Source organism: Dinoponera quadriceps, unplaced genomic scaffold (genome assembly GCF_001313825.1).
Source record: "Dinoponera quadriceps isolate SergipeBrazil2010 unplaced genomic scaffold, ASM131382v1 scaffold1266, whole genome shotgun sequence".
In the NCBI taxonomy this organism is placed as follows: Eukaryota; Metazoa; Arthropoda; class Insecta; order Hymenoptera; family Formicidae; genus Dinoponera; species Dinoponera quadriceps.
In genome coordinates, this window is record NW_014555494.1 from 500,259 (window position 1) to 515,559 (window position 15,301).

Here is a 15,301-nt window from a genome sequence, read left to right on the forward strand (position 1 = left end):
AGAGAGAAAGAAAAACAATTATTATTTGCGTCGAAGGATTGTCCCGAACTTCCTATATATATAAATTTTATTCGTTCATATAAAAAAAAAGTATGGTCACTGACCCAGCGAGGAATGAACACCGAGTCGACGTCAGGTCGACTTCGCTTCGACGTAATCTCGATTATTTCAACGTCGATTTAGCGTCGATGGCTCATTTCTCGCTGGGGAGTACATCGTGTTATACATTAAAGTAACGTAAAACACGCCGAGGCGGCGTCAGTGAAATTCTTCACTATGCGTCCCCACGCAGATTGCAGCGGGGCGGAAGGGGGAGGGGGATAAAATGTGATTTGATTGAAAAAGGACTACGGCTCGCGTGTATGATAATGTCGATGCCGGTCCACGTAGGACTTTTGGCAGCAGGGCAGCGTCCAGAAGTTCTGATCCTTGCCGAAGTCCTCTCCCTGGCGGAGAGTCTGCGGCAGTTCGCGGCCGAGCGTCTCCGGCAGGAACAATATGAGGGTGGCGGCGACGAAGGACACGACAACGATGATCATCATCGGCATGCCGTCCCAGATCTTGGCCTGGAACAATGTCGAGCGGGACGATCAGAATCGTTCCACGAAACAAGAAATATGTCTGAAAGACGTCTCAGAGACATCCTGTAGACGCCTTATTGTCTAAAAGACGTCCTTGCAACATCTTAGGAAGTCTGTTGTCTGAGATGAAAAACTGAAGCTTTCGTTTCTCTCGTGAGAGGAAATAAGAAGGATCACTCACCGCGTCGACCACGTAAGGCGCGAGGGAGTGAGCGACTATGCCGAAGATGTGAATCAACGAGACGCCCTGCGATCGGACCGGGGTTGGCAGTAGCTCGGCGGCGTACTGGAGGCTCACGTTCGCCGCCATGTTCAGGCAGAATCGTGAGAGCACCGACATAGTGAGGATCGCCACGGCTGGACAGTGAAAAATGCTCAGGATTACGAGGAGCGAGCACTTCGAGCACTCGATATTGCTCGGCGGGGAGGAGGCTCGCGCGCGCACTCACTCGACTGCAGCAGCAGCTCAGCGAAGCTGAAGAGGCAAGTCATAGCCAGAGTGATAAATCCGCAGAATCGGCGGCCCCAACGGTCCAACAGCAACGCCAGCAGCAGCCCGGCCGGCAGCTCGGTCGCACAGGCGAGGGAGAAGGACACGAACACCGAGCTCGGGATCAGCTTGAGAGAGTACACGTGGCCGTCAAACGCTATCAACGTCAAAGACCTGGAACGTCACGAAATATGTCCATGATTTCGTCGGCTCGCCCGGCGAACTTTACACGTGTGTATGTGTGCGTACACGGATGATATATATGTGACGTGTAGAGAAGAAATATAGGTTGCACGATTTTAAAAATAATACGCGGCAGAAATTCGACGTGTTTCTCTCGACTACATCCGCAACGAAACGCGCGAGAGGCTGCCAGATTCCGAAGGCTCCTCATTCAAGAAGGTCGCAATCCCCGGGATATATTTCGGACCAGACAGAGGAACACTGTATTTTCTAAAATTACATCCGAAAGAAAGAAAAAACGCTAGATTCAAGTAAACATTTGCTAAGGAGCTGAGCGTAGTGGAGTAATTATTTTACTTGGATTGAGCAAATATTATTTGGAAGTAACTGAAAGAAAAAAAGTACAGTGATATTCAAGTAATATTTAATTAATTTAAGTAAAATAATCGGATATTAGTTGGCAAATATTTACTTAAATGTAGCACCTCTTTCTTTCAGAGTATAATAATAATAATAATAATAATAACAATAATAATAAAAACAACAACAACAACAACAACAACAACAATAATAATAATACTTTATTGAACTCAAGTTGTACAGTGAGGATTGAGTATTCTCTAGGGAACGAAAGCGACTAAAAGGTGCAGTAATAATTGAAGAGCTAGTTTTAAGAAGGTTCCAGCGTTATTATTTCAGTTTATTCGACCAAATAAGAGAAACCTGACAAACAATATATATACATGATGCTAAAGTTAATCGAACTAGCGTGACAGAAATTCCAGTAATCTTTACCGTATCGTTTTCGAAATACTTAATTATATACTTGTATGTGCAAACATGTAGAAATCTCATAATACAACAAATTTCTTCTGATTTGACATATTTGTATATAAGATAGAAATTTAGAAAACGGTCGTAATATCAGAGACTAATACACAGATATTATCGACAAATTTCAGTATTATTGAGTTTTATTTTGAAAATAAACTAGTGGAAAGTTTATAATTTATAAGTAATATTCAGGATAACATACATATGCACATATTTAAACACTTATATACCTCTTTCTCATTTGTGCATCTCAATTAAATCAACTGATGCATGAATATAGTGTATTAGTAAGAAAAATAAAACAATATTTTCATGTCTGTAATAATGTGCATATATATTTATATCGCGCATTCATATTTATATTGTATATATATTTATCATTTTCGTGTTAAATTAATGATTTATTATTTGGGCAATGAAATACATGTGCAGAAACGTAATTTTGCTCGATAAATAGTAAATTTATGAAAGGCTCTCTCGACGCACCACCAAGAAATACACTTAATAAATGAACCTCCTTAATGCATCGCCTTCTTGGAAAACTAAACTAGATATGATTAAACAGAACGCAAGTAGATCGCAAACTGAAAATGCAATATTCCGCGAGCCCTTGAAGGAAATGTTTTTCACGGAGGAGAAAGATCGACGATTGCGTTTATCGCACTCACCAGATGAAGATCAGCAGGATGGCGTTCTTCGCCAGCCGGGGCGATCTCAGGAGATCGAGGATGGTCGCGCTCTCCGTGTGAGTGTCGGATGCGGTGAGCCTTCTCTGCGAACAAGAGGGCAAGGCGAAACGTGGATTAAGCGCCGCTCCCGGCTTCACGGGCTTTGGTCTCACTTACCACGAAGATCTCGTAGATGCGCGCGTCCGGGCTCTTCTTGTTTACCTTCGCTATTCGCCGCAGCTTCTGCACCACTTTGTCTATCCTGCCGTTGGCGACGAACCATCTTAACCGTGAAACAGTGTTCTATTCAGCGGTAAATTCGGACGACGACGGGACAACGACGGGGTGATGACGACGATGATGAAGAAATGAGCTTTTCGTGCACGCGAGCGAATCCTTAGACGTCGCGCGATATCCTCAAGCGCTGTTCGCCCGAGAACGTCTCGTGTTTCTCTCTCTTCGAGAGAGAAAAAAAGGTCGCGACTCGATTACTTAAATATGCTCTCTGAATCTGAAGATGATGTCACTGATTATCAGTGACTGGTCACTGAATACGTCGGCCCGCACGTATGCCGCTGGTAATCAGTGAAGTTCAACTATTAGATGTAGAAATTAATTCGGTGCCTTTTCTTTCAAATGAGATTCAAAGTTTACTTACAAAAAGTCACGTACAAGTTTAATGTTCGAAATCATTTCCATTATTCCCTGCGATTTTGCTCCGTCATAATCCGGGCAGCTGATGAATGCCCGATGCGCGAGAAAAACTTGACGGTTTTGACTCAATAAAGTCATCGGTGCTTTTTCGTACCTCGTCAACCTGTTTTAAAGTGCGTGTGCCGCGCGTTATCGTTTAGTTCCAATGCCGGTAAAAGGTCTTTTTACAAGTTTTATGAATCACAGCGGCTTCGCCCAAAGCGGAACGGATCATTTCAGTGGGCCGAGCAGCACTTTTATCGACTGGAGTGCAAAAAGACTGCGGTGCCTCAGACGTTTCTTCTCGAACAACATCGTGACAACCGTTTCCCGAGCTCATATCGGCAAGGCTGTCAACTATTATAATGCTTCTCAAAGCTTAAGATCGGCACTTTCAAATCACCATAGGGGGAAAAGATTGATATTGGAACCCGAGTTACAGGACATTAAATGCAATGGCACCGGATTAATTTGTACACCTGATGGAGAATGCAAATTTCCCGTCACAAGGTCAGAACGAAGGAACATCGGCGCTGGGGGCTGAGTGAATGAACAGTTCGCGCAGGGCGACGACGTCGGACAGGATGCGAGCGAGACAATCGGAGTGCGTGATCGATCGGGTTTACCGAGCGCTCTCGGGGAGGATCCAAGGCGTGATGAAGACGCTCATCATCGGCACCGCGGTGATGTACGCCAAGAGCCGCCAGTTCGCGACGTAGTACGCGACCCATGGTAGAACCGTGCTGCCGAGAGCGAAGTATATGCCAAAGGCGACGTTGACGACCAAGGTCCGCCTCTTCACGGCCATGTACTCCACCACTGTGAGGATCCTTCGGTTAGTTTCATTCCGGGATTTCATTCGGGGAGAGTCGCGCCTCTCGAGAGAGGCTAACGCTCGGTCACATAGCTCGGTTAACAGCTCGTCTAACGTACGCCTTTCTTACGTAACGTAATTCGCGCGAATAAGAACAATAATGTCCGCGCAAAATGTGAGTTCGATCGCGTAAAACGAAACTGCCGTACGGCGTAAAAAATGTGGACACGTGCATAAATATTGATGAGTCGGCTGAAAACGATTTCTTTCGATCTGCTGAATGATTCTTCTCCTCCTCCTCCGGATGAATCCGCGTCACGCCGAGAAGCGTTCGTTAAGAAGATTTATGTAACTCAGAGGCTTGAGACAATGATCGGGAGAATATTTCCATGCATAATTCATCCGGCCGGGCGTCAAAATAGATCCGTACACTTGAAGTTTCTATCGCGGCTATTAACTCGATCCGAAGAGAGAAAGAGAGACCTTGAAGATCCCTCTCTCTCTCTCTCTCTCTCTCTTGAATGTCGCGCGACCCGGGTGGTGATTAGTTTTATCCTCTAATTATTTTTCACCTGTAATCCGGCGCGAAACTCACCGATGATCAGCGGTATGTTGATACAGTTGTCGAAAGCCAAGCCGGTGAGGAATCGGCACAACGAGAAGGACCAGAAGGTGCGCGCGCTCGCGGTAGCGATGGAGGCCAAGAGCGCGACGGCGTTGCACAGCATCAGCGCGGGTATCCGGCCCTTGTGATCGGCGATCCAGCCGAAGACGAAGCCGCCGACGATGGAGCCGCAGAAGAAGATCGCCTGTGCCGTCGATATGAGATATTCCCGGTCGCATACCCAATCTAGCTAATCACGAAGGTTCCAGGATCAGCGCGCGGGGATGACGCAGCCGAGTCACAAGCTCCTGCTTTCGAAAATGTGTGAAAGATATCGCGCACGAACGTCACATTTGTAGAATATTACATTTCGCGGCAACTTTATATTCTCGAATTCCTGGGTAGGGCGAATTTCGATATTGTCGCGTCGAGACTGGCACAAGTCCGTTAAGATGCGTCCTTATTCGACAAACATTTTGTCTTGTATCGTATATATTTTGTATTTGTCTTGTATATAAAAGCAGATTGTCTGATGCCGTGAAAATTGCGGCAATATTGCGGCGATGTCATAAATATTGCTGCTTACATGGGAAAAAAAAGTAGTTTTAAATCAATGATAGGCTGAGAAAAAAAACAAACGAATGTTTCTTTGGTGGGTCCTCACACGATATTTACTTAAATCTAAATTCTCTTTATTTAAACCGAGCAATGTTTACTCGGTTTAAGTAAATAATACTCGATTTAAATAAAGTGAATTTAGATTTAAGTAAATATCGCATAAAGACCTACCAAAGAAATATTCGTTTGTTTTGAAATATTTTTTTCCTCAGTGTAGATATTCTCATATATATAAGCAGGAATATTATAATCTTTTTAGAAGATTTTTAGTCTTGATTCGATTGAATTTGTGTTTATGCAAGTATTGCTTGCGCTCAATTCAAGGCTAAAAATCTTCTAAAAATATTCTTGCTTATATATAAGAATATCTATCATTGATTTATATAAGATTATTCTTTTCTGTGTATTTTACTCGAATGAAAACGCAGTTAATCCGGAATTATTGTGGTAATGAGAAGTCCAATAGTTTGATTAAAATTATAGCGTGGAAAATGAGTATTTTTTAAAACAAGCATATTTGAAATATATTGCGCTGTTTCAAAGACACCGTAAAGTACACATTAAATATTGGCATAGTACGTTCAGCATTTCTGTCTACCTGGGTTGTTACGAGTAATTCGTGCGCGGTAAATATCGCATATTTGGTACCTAGTGGGATCGAACCATGCGAGAAGAAATATCGTGAACGAAGTCCGCATTAAACATTCACGAAATACCGAGTATGCCGATATTTTCCACATATTTTCGAGAATAAGGCCTTCACAATAGATGTGGCGAACTCTTGGCCTTTCGCTGAAAGCGCTAAGTTATAACACGTAATTTCCAGCAGGAAAGCTGCTTCTCAGCACTACCAGACGTGATTCCGAAAATTTCAGCGCTGTCGCGGCTTTCGGGAGCGCGGCGAACGGTCTTTTGCGAGAAATTACGTCATACGGTTTATCGCTCGCAGGCAAAAGGCTGAAAGTTTACTATGGGGACTATTGCGGGCTAAGGCCGATTCGAGTGCGCAATACCGGGATCCTTGAACGAGCGTCTCGTACCGGGAAGAGAACGATTATAAATCGTTCCTGATGAAACTCCAACGAGATCCGATGAGCGATGATTATGAGAAATTTAACCGCGCAAACGACCCGCGATTCGCTGCGGAATAACGCGATAATGTGCGCACGATTGCGATTTTTTCTTTTTGCCGGCGATAGAGCGGCGGAGGATCGATTGTAATCACACTACAGGTAATTGCGCCGATCGTCCGGAGGAATAGCCCGCGAATCCCGGCTCTCTTCATCGTCCTGCGCGCACACACTCGAGGATACTTCACCTCAGCGGCTATACTGGCGTACGGGATCTGCGTGAAATTGTACTCCCATCGGCGGCAGTCGACGGTCCTGTTTGTCTTCCATTCGAGCGAGCGAATCTCACCCTCGTGGCCGAGAACGGCGGGGAAGTCCAGATCCTTCCGACGGCACTGATCGTAATACGGATAATTCTGGGACTTCGGTATGCCGAGCTCGACCCTGCGCGGAACACACGGTGGACACGAATTTGACGAAAATGTAAAATGCGCGCGCGTAGAAAACGCAAAAGATGCGGGGAAAGGGGAGAGAAATTTGTCGGCGCGTCAGATACGTTAGAGAATAATATTGATGGAACCCCTTGCTAAAGTGTTTCACCGTTTTCACTCATCGTAGCCTGTTTCCGGCCTGCTCGGTCATTTTTGTTTACGGAGAACATTTTCCGATGGCACGGCAAATCGTATTATACTGACGGCGGAAAGATTTGTTAGAAGTATTAATCGCTGTTTGCTGGATACATGAACAGCAAAATAATTCGGTTGCGCAAATTAAATTTTATTGCTGTCGCAACGACGTTTTTTGTTACGACTGCAAAGTTATTTTTCTCGGTGTAACGAAATTTTTTGCTGTCACTGTGTAGTAACTAACAATTTGCTGTGCCGGCCAAGATTTTTCCTCCGTGTATGTTTGTTCCTTGTACTCTCGTAGGCACGTGAAGGAATACGACGAGTGCAAGCGAGTATACGTGAGTATTTTTGAGAAGATTGTCTTCAATACATTTTTCAATCAATGAGTAAGAGTGCTACGTTCCTCTTTTACTCAGTTTCATCTCAATACCGGAAGAAACACACTTTAAAGAGTCGTGCATTTACTCGTGCTACTTCAAAATGTTCGACCTGAGTGTTTGTAAGTGTCTAATACTAGAAATACCGAGCAATCATTTCTGACCGTTTCTATTTTTTAGATTAATATCCCATTTCTTGTGTAAAAAATAGGACTCTGTAATCTTATCACTTTTTGTCAATTATTTAATAAAGGAAATGATCGATGAAAAGTCATGAAATTTCAGAATTCTATCTTTCACACAAGAAATAGGGTATTAAAAAATAGAAGCGCTATAAATACACACAATGATGCACATTCTTGATGTGATTATGATTCATTCTCTTACATATTTTCCTGAGAACATGACGTGAACGATATCAACATGTACGATAGCAACTTATGCGCATATATCTTTATCTATTCTTCTCCTCACGTTTTGACTATTGTAAATACAAAATGAGGTCAGATATTTTGCTATCTGGTAGTGATAACCCAGTAAGTAAGAAACATGAAAACAATCTTTTAAAACATTGATTTTACGTGGATCTTATAAACATTTGACATAATATTTCATAAATGTTTTTAACTGTTACTTAATGATATATTATTAAATGTTAAAATTTTAGTACAAAAATATTGTTTTTAACTTTTTTTCAAATATTGTTAACAGTGACGTTGTAAACAACATTAAGAACTGCATATTTGAAAACGTGCTATAAAATATATTGCAATAACGTTGTGTTAACGATTTCTTGTCGAATGTGATGCTTTTACTACGCAGAGAAAAAGGTTTCTTTAGATTTGGTATTTCTATTTATTTGATGAAAATTCGTTTCACAGAAATAACATATACGAAATATTATTTGTCTGAGTAAAAATCTTATTGTCTCATTCAAGAAAACTCTATTATTTGACAGAAAGAACGCTGTTATTTGAAATAATATCTTTTAACCGAATAAAACGTTATTTGGTTACAATAGATATGTAAAATGAAACAATTTCTCTGTAAAGAAAATTATCTTTCGTTTAAAAAAAAATTTCTATTTAAGATCAAGATACGTATTCGTCGAAGAGTCTGACAATCGTACTTATTAATCGAAACAGTTTCTTCGGAGCCCGCCAATGACGAAATTTGTTCAGATGCGATAAAATTTATATAAAATTTGAAGAAATCTTGATCTCAGTGCGACCAAACCACCGACCGGACGTTTTCGCGGTATGAAATCTAAAATATCCTCGCAAAGGGGAACTCGTTACCTCTCCTCCTGCGTGAAATTCGATGAGATCATCTCGTCTATCTGGCACCAGTGCTCCTGCGGCACCAGGGTGAGGAAGAACTGGGAGAAGTATAGGACGGCGTATTCCACGCTGAAGGGGAACAACGCCAGCAGGAGCAGCCACTGATATCTGCCGAAGTCGCCGACGTACGGCAGGAGATCGTCGAAGGTCTCCAGCTTGGGTCTCAGCGTGGTCGTCTCGTTCGGATCGGTGGTGTCTATGGAATTCTTCACGCCGTTCATGTTCTTCATGTTCTCTGGGCAGCGGGAGCAGTAAACGTTAGTGGACGCGGATGTGAAGTTTACCTCGCGAAACGCCGCGGATTCTCGGTGGGAAATTTCGGAGGAACTTTCTCATCACGGCCGGCCGAAGACTGACCTCACCGTCGACAAGAAGAAGAAGAAGAGAAGTTATTATCCGAGCGACGAAGTCGAAATCGGGAGATACCGATACCGATTTTTCCCTGTTATTCGGCCGATACCGGCCGCTCGATCTTTCCCTCCCGTTTTTTTATCCGCTGACACTACGTCCGCTCGTGTCACATGTGATACACGCTGACGAATATTCGCTCTCGGTGGACAGCCGAGAGTTGAGCAAACTATCGACTGTGAAAATGAGCTGGTCCCGCTGAAGCGCGTGACGATGATCGACTAAGGCTGCCGCCGCCGCACGAATCCCGTGTAATTTGAGTTTCCCCTTGGAGTGCGTGTCAAACGGCATCTTAAGTGGATGCGATCTGAGCAGCAGCCAGTGTGTCGTCCGAACGTGATGGGATCAAGTGGCACCGTGACACGCGCCTCGATCGGGACAATTATGAAGATCAAACGCGAGTTTGACGACCCGACTACGACGTACAATTAGCGATATTGAACGAAGTCCCTTCTGCGCGCCGCTTCTCGTTCGTCGATTTAATATCCAAATGGCACCGCGATTTCTCCCCGCGCCTCTGTCAATAATATATATTTGTAAGTTCCGGATCGGATTTCGTTCGAAAATCTCTTTCAGAGAAATCGCAAGAGGATTATACAACCGGCGAAACGGCAATATCAACGCCGCGTGCCCCACGCCCTCCTCGCTCTTCTCTCGTTCATCTCGTCCATGAGAAACGAACGTTTTGCGCTTTTTCTCCATCTCTCTTAGTCGATGACTTGTCCGAGTCGTTTCCTTTATTCTCGAGAGACAAAAATAGCCCGCTCGCGATGCGTGCTTGCGTACTTTGCGTATCGTTGCGGCGGCGGGCGCACAAGAGAAATGCGCACAAAGTCGACGTTCAGGAACAGCGAGATATCGAAAGTAGAGTTAAGGGTCACTGAGTACGCTCACAAGCCGTGCGCGAAGTGACTCGGCAGAGTCTGATAATCCCGTGAAAACACTTTTTTGAACTCGATCATGAGCGCGAGAATGCGCTCTTGCAAGATTGTGTTGTCTTAATCTCGAGCGCGCCGGGAGAGCCGATGCCGACCAACGCGTTGCGCACTACTTAGTAGACCGCTCGAACAGATAAAGCTCGCAAATTTATATGTGAATGATCCCTACAAGCGCGTAATATTATTTAATATTGAGTAATATTCCGGGCATATTCTTCAAATATCACACGTAATATTCTAATAATTTTCTAGTAATATTATTTAATATTAAAGAATATTTCTGGAATGTTAACAGATATAGTTATATGTCCACTTCTAATAATATTAAAAAAATAATCTTTATAATATTTGGTAATATTATAATATTACTATATTATAATATTTATAATATTTATATTATTTTTTTTTTTTAATATTTGGTCACGTGACCGCAAATTGTTTTGTCTGTGGCGCTACGGTGGTCATTAGTGACCGAAGTGCTTTAAATGTTTATAATTGTAAAAATGGAATGAACATCGTCAGCTAACGAATTTTGAACATCACAGCCAATTAAAGAATACTTTGAAATAAAAAGTGTACTATTCGACAATTAAAAATTTTACTTAGAACATTATATATTTTATTATATATATATATACAGAAAATAGCTGCGCTATTCCGTTTGTAAAATGGAACACAAATTTTTTTAACATACTTAACACATTGCGGACGAATGACGAGATATCTCGTATTTCATATTGCGTCGTTAGAGGCGAAAACATACCCGGCTATTGAGTACGGTTAGCAATAATATGTCTGGTCCGCAATGTGTTCTACCATATATTGCATTTAATTTGCTATGTTTAACCACTATGTATAAGTTTATTTCATAAGTGCATTTATTTGGAAAAGTAAAAGGGTTAATTTTTATAAAATTTTCTATCTAACGACGGCTATATCGCGCAAGCATCGTAAATAGTCATAATGTGAGTCAATATTCCAAAGCAATTATCAACTGCAATCGAGTCCATCAAGGCGCCATGGTCGTCACTCATGATCACTCAAGTCCACCAGCAAGATAAACACTCTATGGATAAGGATATGATCTTATAAAACCATATTTATTATTATTTTATTATTATATGCTTAGAATAATGAAAATACTTTCATGACGCCCTGAGCAAAAGATGTGAATTCGGCGTGGCAATTAATGTGTTAATATTATTGCAATATTATATATTTTTTTTTAATATTCAACTCTACGTATATATATGATATATATAATTGTAGTTTTTTTCTTTAAAATGTAATGCTATACCAATTGTTTTATTATATAAATAAGTCAAAATAATTTTGTAAAAATACGTTATATACTAAAAAAATTATATTTATATATATAAAATATAAATATAATATATATATATATATTTTTTTTTTCTATATTATTATTATTTTACTTTTTTTCAATATTCTAAGAACATTTTTATAATATGCCAAGAATATTATGTGAGACGGACATATAACATTAATAGAATATTCTTGGAATATTCTAGGAATATTACGTGCTTAGAGGGATAATGAAATTACGCTCGCGCGCGTATGGTTTGTTTATCCGTTTTATTTGCACTTGTTGTTACACTTGTATTCTAGTAAATTTCTAGACATTTTAGAAAGTATAGTGATTTTGCCACATTTACTTATAACCTGAGAAAAAAAGATATATGAAATTTGCCCATACATGACTATATATAATCATATATGTCTACAATGAAAAAAGAATGCTATTGTTTACAAATTATATGCAAATACAATTAAAGTAAATGCTTCTGGCTAATTGTACTTCTGACAGCACATAATATCGACATTTATTTAACCCTTTTAGTGCCGGGAGCCGATATATCGGCTCCTGCTACACCGGCGAGAAGTGCCAGAGCCGATATATCGGCCCGCACCTTGTAGCGCTTTACTATTCGCATTGCGAGAGATCTCTATCAAAATAAATTTAAAATACGTTATAAATAGTCTAATTTCATTACGAGAGAATTAAAATAAATAATTTTTAAATATTGCTTTTCGTTTGGTTTTTATGAGCCTTTTACCAAATCCTAGTAAAATCGGCCGGTTATCTTCGCATAAGCACCTCTTTTTCGCCCGGCACTAAAAAGGTTAAATAACATAATTTTTCTTTCGTATAGACATATATAATCATATATGTAATTACATATATGAACAAAATTCATATATGATTTTATATAATTATATATAATCATATATTATTATTTTTTCCCAGAAATTTATAACTAAGTGCAGAGAAATGTTAAATTCGTTAATTGTTAAATGGCGTTAAATTCACCCCACACGCATACAATGTTTGCGTTCTCTTTTCATTTGCCAAGCACTACTCTTACATCTATTGCCCTTCTTTTGGACCAAGTACAAGGAATTTGGTGCAAAGTGTAACGGTCTTCGTAAAATAAACAGACTTTATAACTTTATGACGTCACATCGGTTAACACAAACAGAGTTAGTATACATTCAGTGAGAAAGTGCAACAAACGCAACTAAAGCAAACTAACTTATAGAACATTGAGAAGATAATACGCGTCCTGCGATACGATATCTGCGTTCCTACATCGCGATATCTAGCTGACTGTCCCATTAAAGTTAATTAACGGAGGCCTTCACAAAGACCATCGTCAGGACAACTTCGTAGTTTTACGGAACGCGCATAATAGTTCTCGTTGCTTAGTCTTATCTTTTATTTAAAACAAATTTCTCGCTACTGGTACGTTTAGGTATCTCCGTAAATTGTGTTCTCGCTTCATTAACCTTTGATCAATATTTCAGCATTTCAGGCATTAAGTACTTTCTACGAATTTGGTCGGTGATTACGCCATCGATAATTCATGTTTCAAATTCGTCCCTCATTTTTGATCGCTCGGAACTAGGAATTTTATTCTGAACGTGTACTCATAGAAAAACATGTCCTGCATTCAAGTAAATATTACTTGTTTCAAGTATTTCATAAATTTACATATCCATAAGTATAAGTTTAATATTTCAATTAAGAATATTAAATTAAAACTGACCTCGGTTTGCTTTATTCAAATTAATCGATTTTAATTTTCCTTCGGTAAAGTTCATAATATTCTCAAAAAGACAATAAATTCTTTTGAGTGCGCATGATAACGAGCTTTTCTAAACTTTGTAATAAGTGTATTTGAAAATTACAATCAAGAAAATATTCTTTGTCGAAGATGATCATTACTTAAAAGAAGAAAAATAAACTGAGTGATCGCTTTTCTTAGCGGCAGGATGATATTTTTTTCTATGTATCGAGCGCTAAACATGCCTTTCTGTTTCTTAAACGGGAACAATGTTAAACGTGACGCTCGTGTAAGAAAAATGTATCTTGGAATTTGAGAAGGGCATAGCGTTCGCTGTGCGTTCAGAATTGGGTCGCAGGACTGCTCAACGGCGGTTGGCGATCGATTTGAATCCTCCTCGCGATCCGCGTTTCTTCCCCCTTTGAGTCGACAAAGAAGACGAAGAACATTCGATTACGTATTTCAAAACATGGCGGGAATTACAAAAAAATAAACTCTTATTTGATTAGTAATTTGTCTAATATTTTCATCAGCATGATGAAAATACGATATGTCTAACACGAGGTTGCTTGACAAGTAATTTCGCGTCGAATAGCATCGAACGGGATAAAGTCGTAGGTATAATCGTATTCTCACTTTGCATGTAGCCAATCACGCGTGTTTATTAACACGAGATGAAAAAACGAAAGGCGAAGAAAGTGGCGTCGGAAAAATACAATCAATCACCGAAGTTCTCGAGCCGCTCGCGAGAAACCGGAGTCAAACCCGTTGCTCCGTGACTCGTCATTTCTTCATACGAAGAAGTCACTAATTAATAGTACTCACACGTCTTCTTATCCGCGTTGTCGTTATCCAGTTTTAAACTCACAACTGCCGCGTCATGTAGCAATCTCGGCACTAGTCGCGAAGGAATGCTGTTATAGGAGAAAATCCACTGTGCGTACAGCCGCCTTAAAATGGCAGGGGGAATTGTACCGCGAATTAATTATGAATTCTGATAATGATGAATGTAGCGGCACGCCGACAAGTAACGAGAGACCCGACACAGCGGTGTCCGGTAGCCACATGTGAGACCACCAAGTATATCTAATCAATCGTTAATCACGAATCGATCGACGTCGTTGACATTGCAGCACCTCGACAACGATCTTAAAGCGGTGACGTTGATGACGAAGTTCTCCCTGGCAAGACGCGACGCTTTGTGCGAAGAGGAAACCCGACGGAGCACCGTTGATATACGATCCCCGACACGAAACGCGATATATTTACTGTAATGTTGTGTGTGTGTGTGTGTGTGTTTGGCAAAATAGTGAAACAGCGAGAAAGGAGAAAGAGAGACGGCGAAAGGTAAGAGAAGGCCGGCTTCTGCGAAAGATCAAGCGGGAGGAAGGGTGAAACGAGAGGCAGATTCGCACGCGTCTTGAATCGCGAATTATCGACTCAACTCAAGCGAAAAAAACCTTGAAAGAAATCGCAATTCTTAAATGAGAAGAGGCAAATGAGACAGTATACTGAGAAAGTTTAACTTGGCTCAAACAAAATTCTTGTTTGAACGTGAGAAATATTTTCGGTTGTGGAAACCAAAATATGGTTCTCCGACTCTTACCGAAAAGTATCGCCACCTGATATGATAAATTGGTCAGTAATAAATTACTGTCGCTCGGTAATTTTATTATTCGTACGGGCAATAAAATTACCGTGCAACAATGATTTATCACCGGCCAATTTATCATAAGCAGTGATACTTTTCTGTAAGGGGAGCCAAAGGTTTGGTTTTTTCTTTGAAACGAAAATGAAAAAAGTTCAGAGAACCAAGTTTTAATTCATATTCAAACGAGAGTTTTGCCTGAGTCAATTCAGACGCTCCGAAGAATAGCTCGACGATAATCGCCGACTACTTTCTGTATATGTTACGTTGAAAGTGAGACAGATATCACGTAGAAAAATGTACGCAGTGACTTAAAGTAA

General features: G+C 40.7%; 1 protein-coding gene across 1 annotated transcript; it reads right to left on the reverse strand.

Annotated features, from left to right (window-relative positions):
- LOC106744497 (solute carrier family 22 member 3-like) lies at positions 1–15,008 on the reverse strand. Its single transcript, XM_014619332.1, has 10 exons — positions 14,159–15,008; positions 8,860–9,136; positions 6,804–6,999; positions 4,859–5,117; positions 4,076–4,268; positions 2,934–3,039; positions 2,757–2,860; positions 1,031–1,245; positions 763–938; positions 1–566 (listed from the first exon to the last, which is right to left on the reverse strand). Exons 2-10 carry the CDS (start codon positions 9,129–9,131, stop codon positions 348–350), a joined length of 1,740 nt encoding a protein of 579 aa, XP_014474818.1. The 5' UTR covers positions 9,132–9,136; positions 14,159–15,008; the 3' UTR covers positions 1–347.
- Positions 15,009–15,301: the final 293 nt, after the last annotated feature.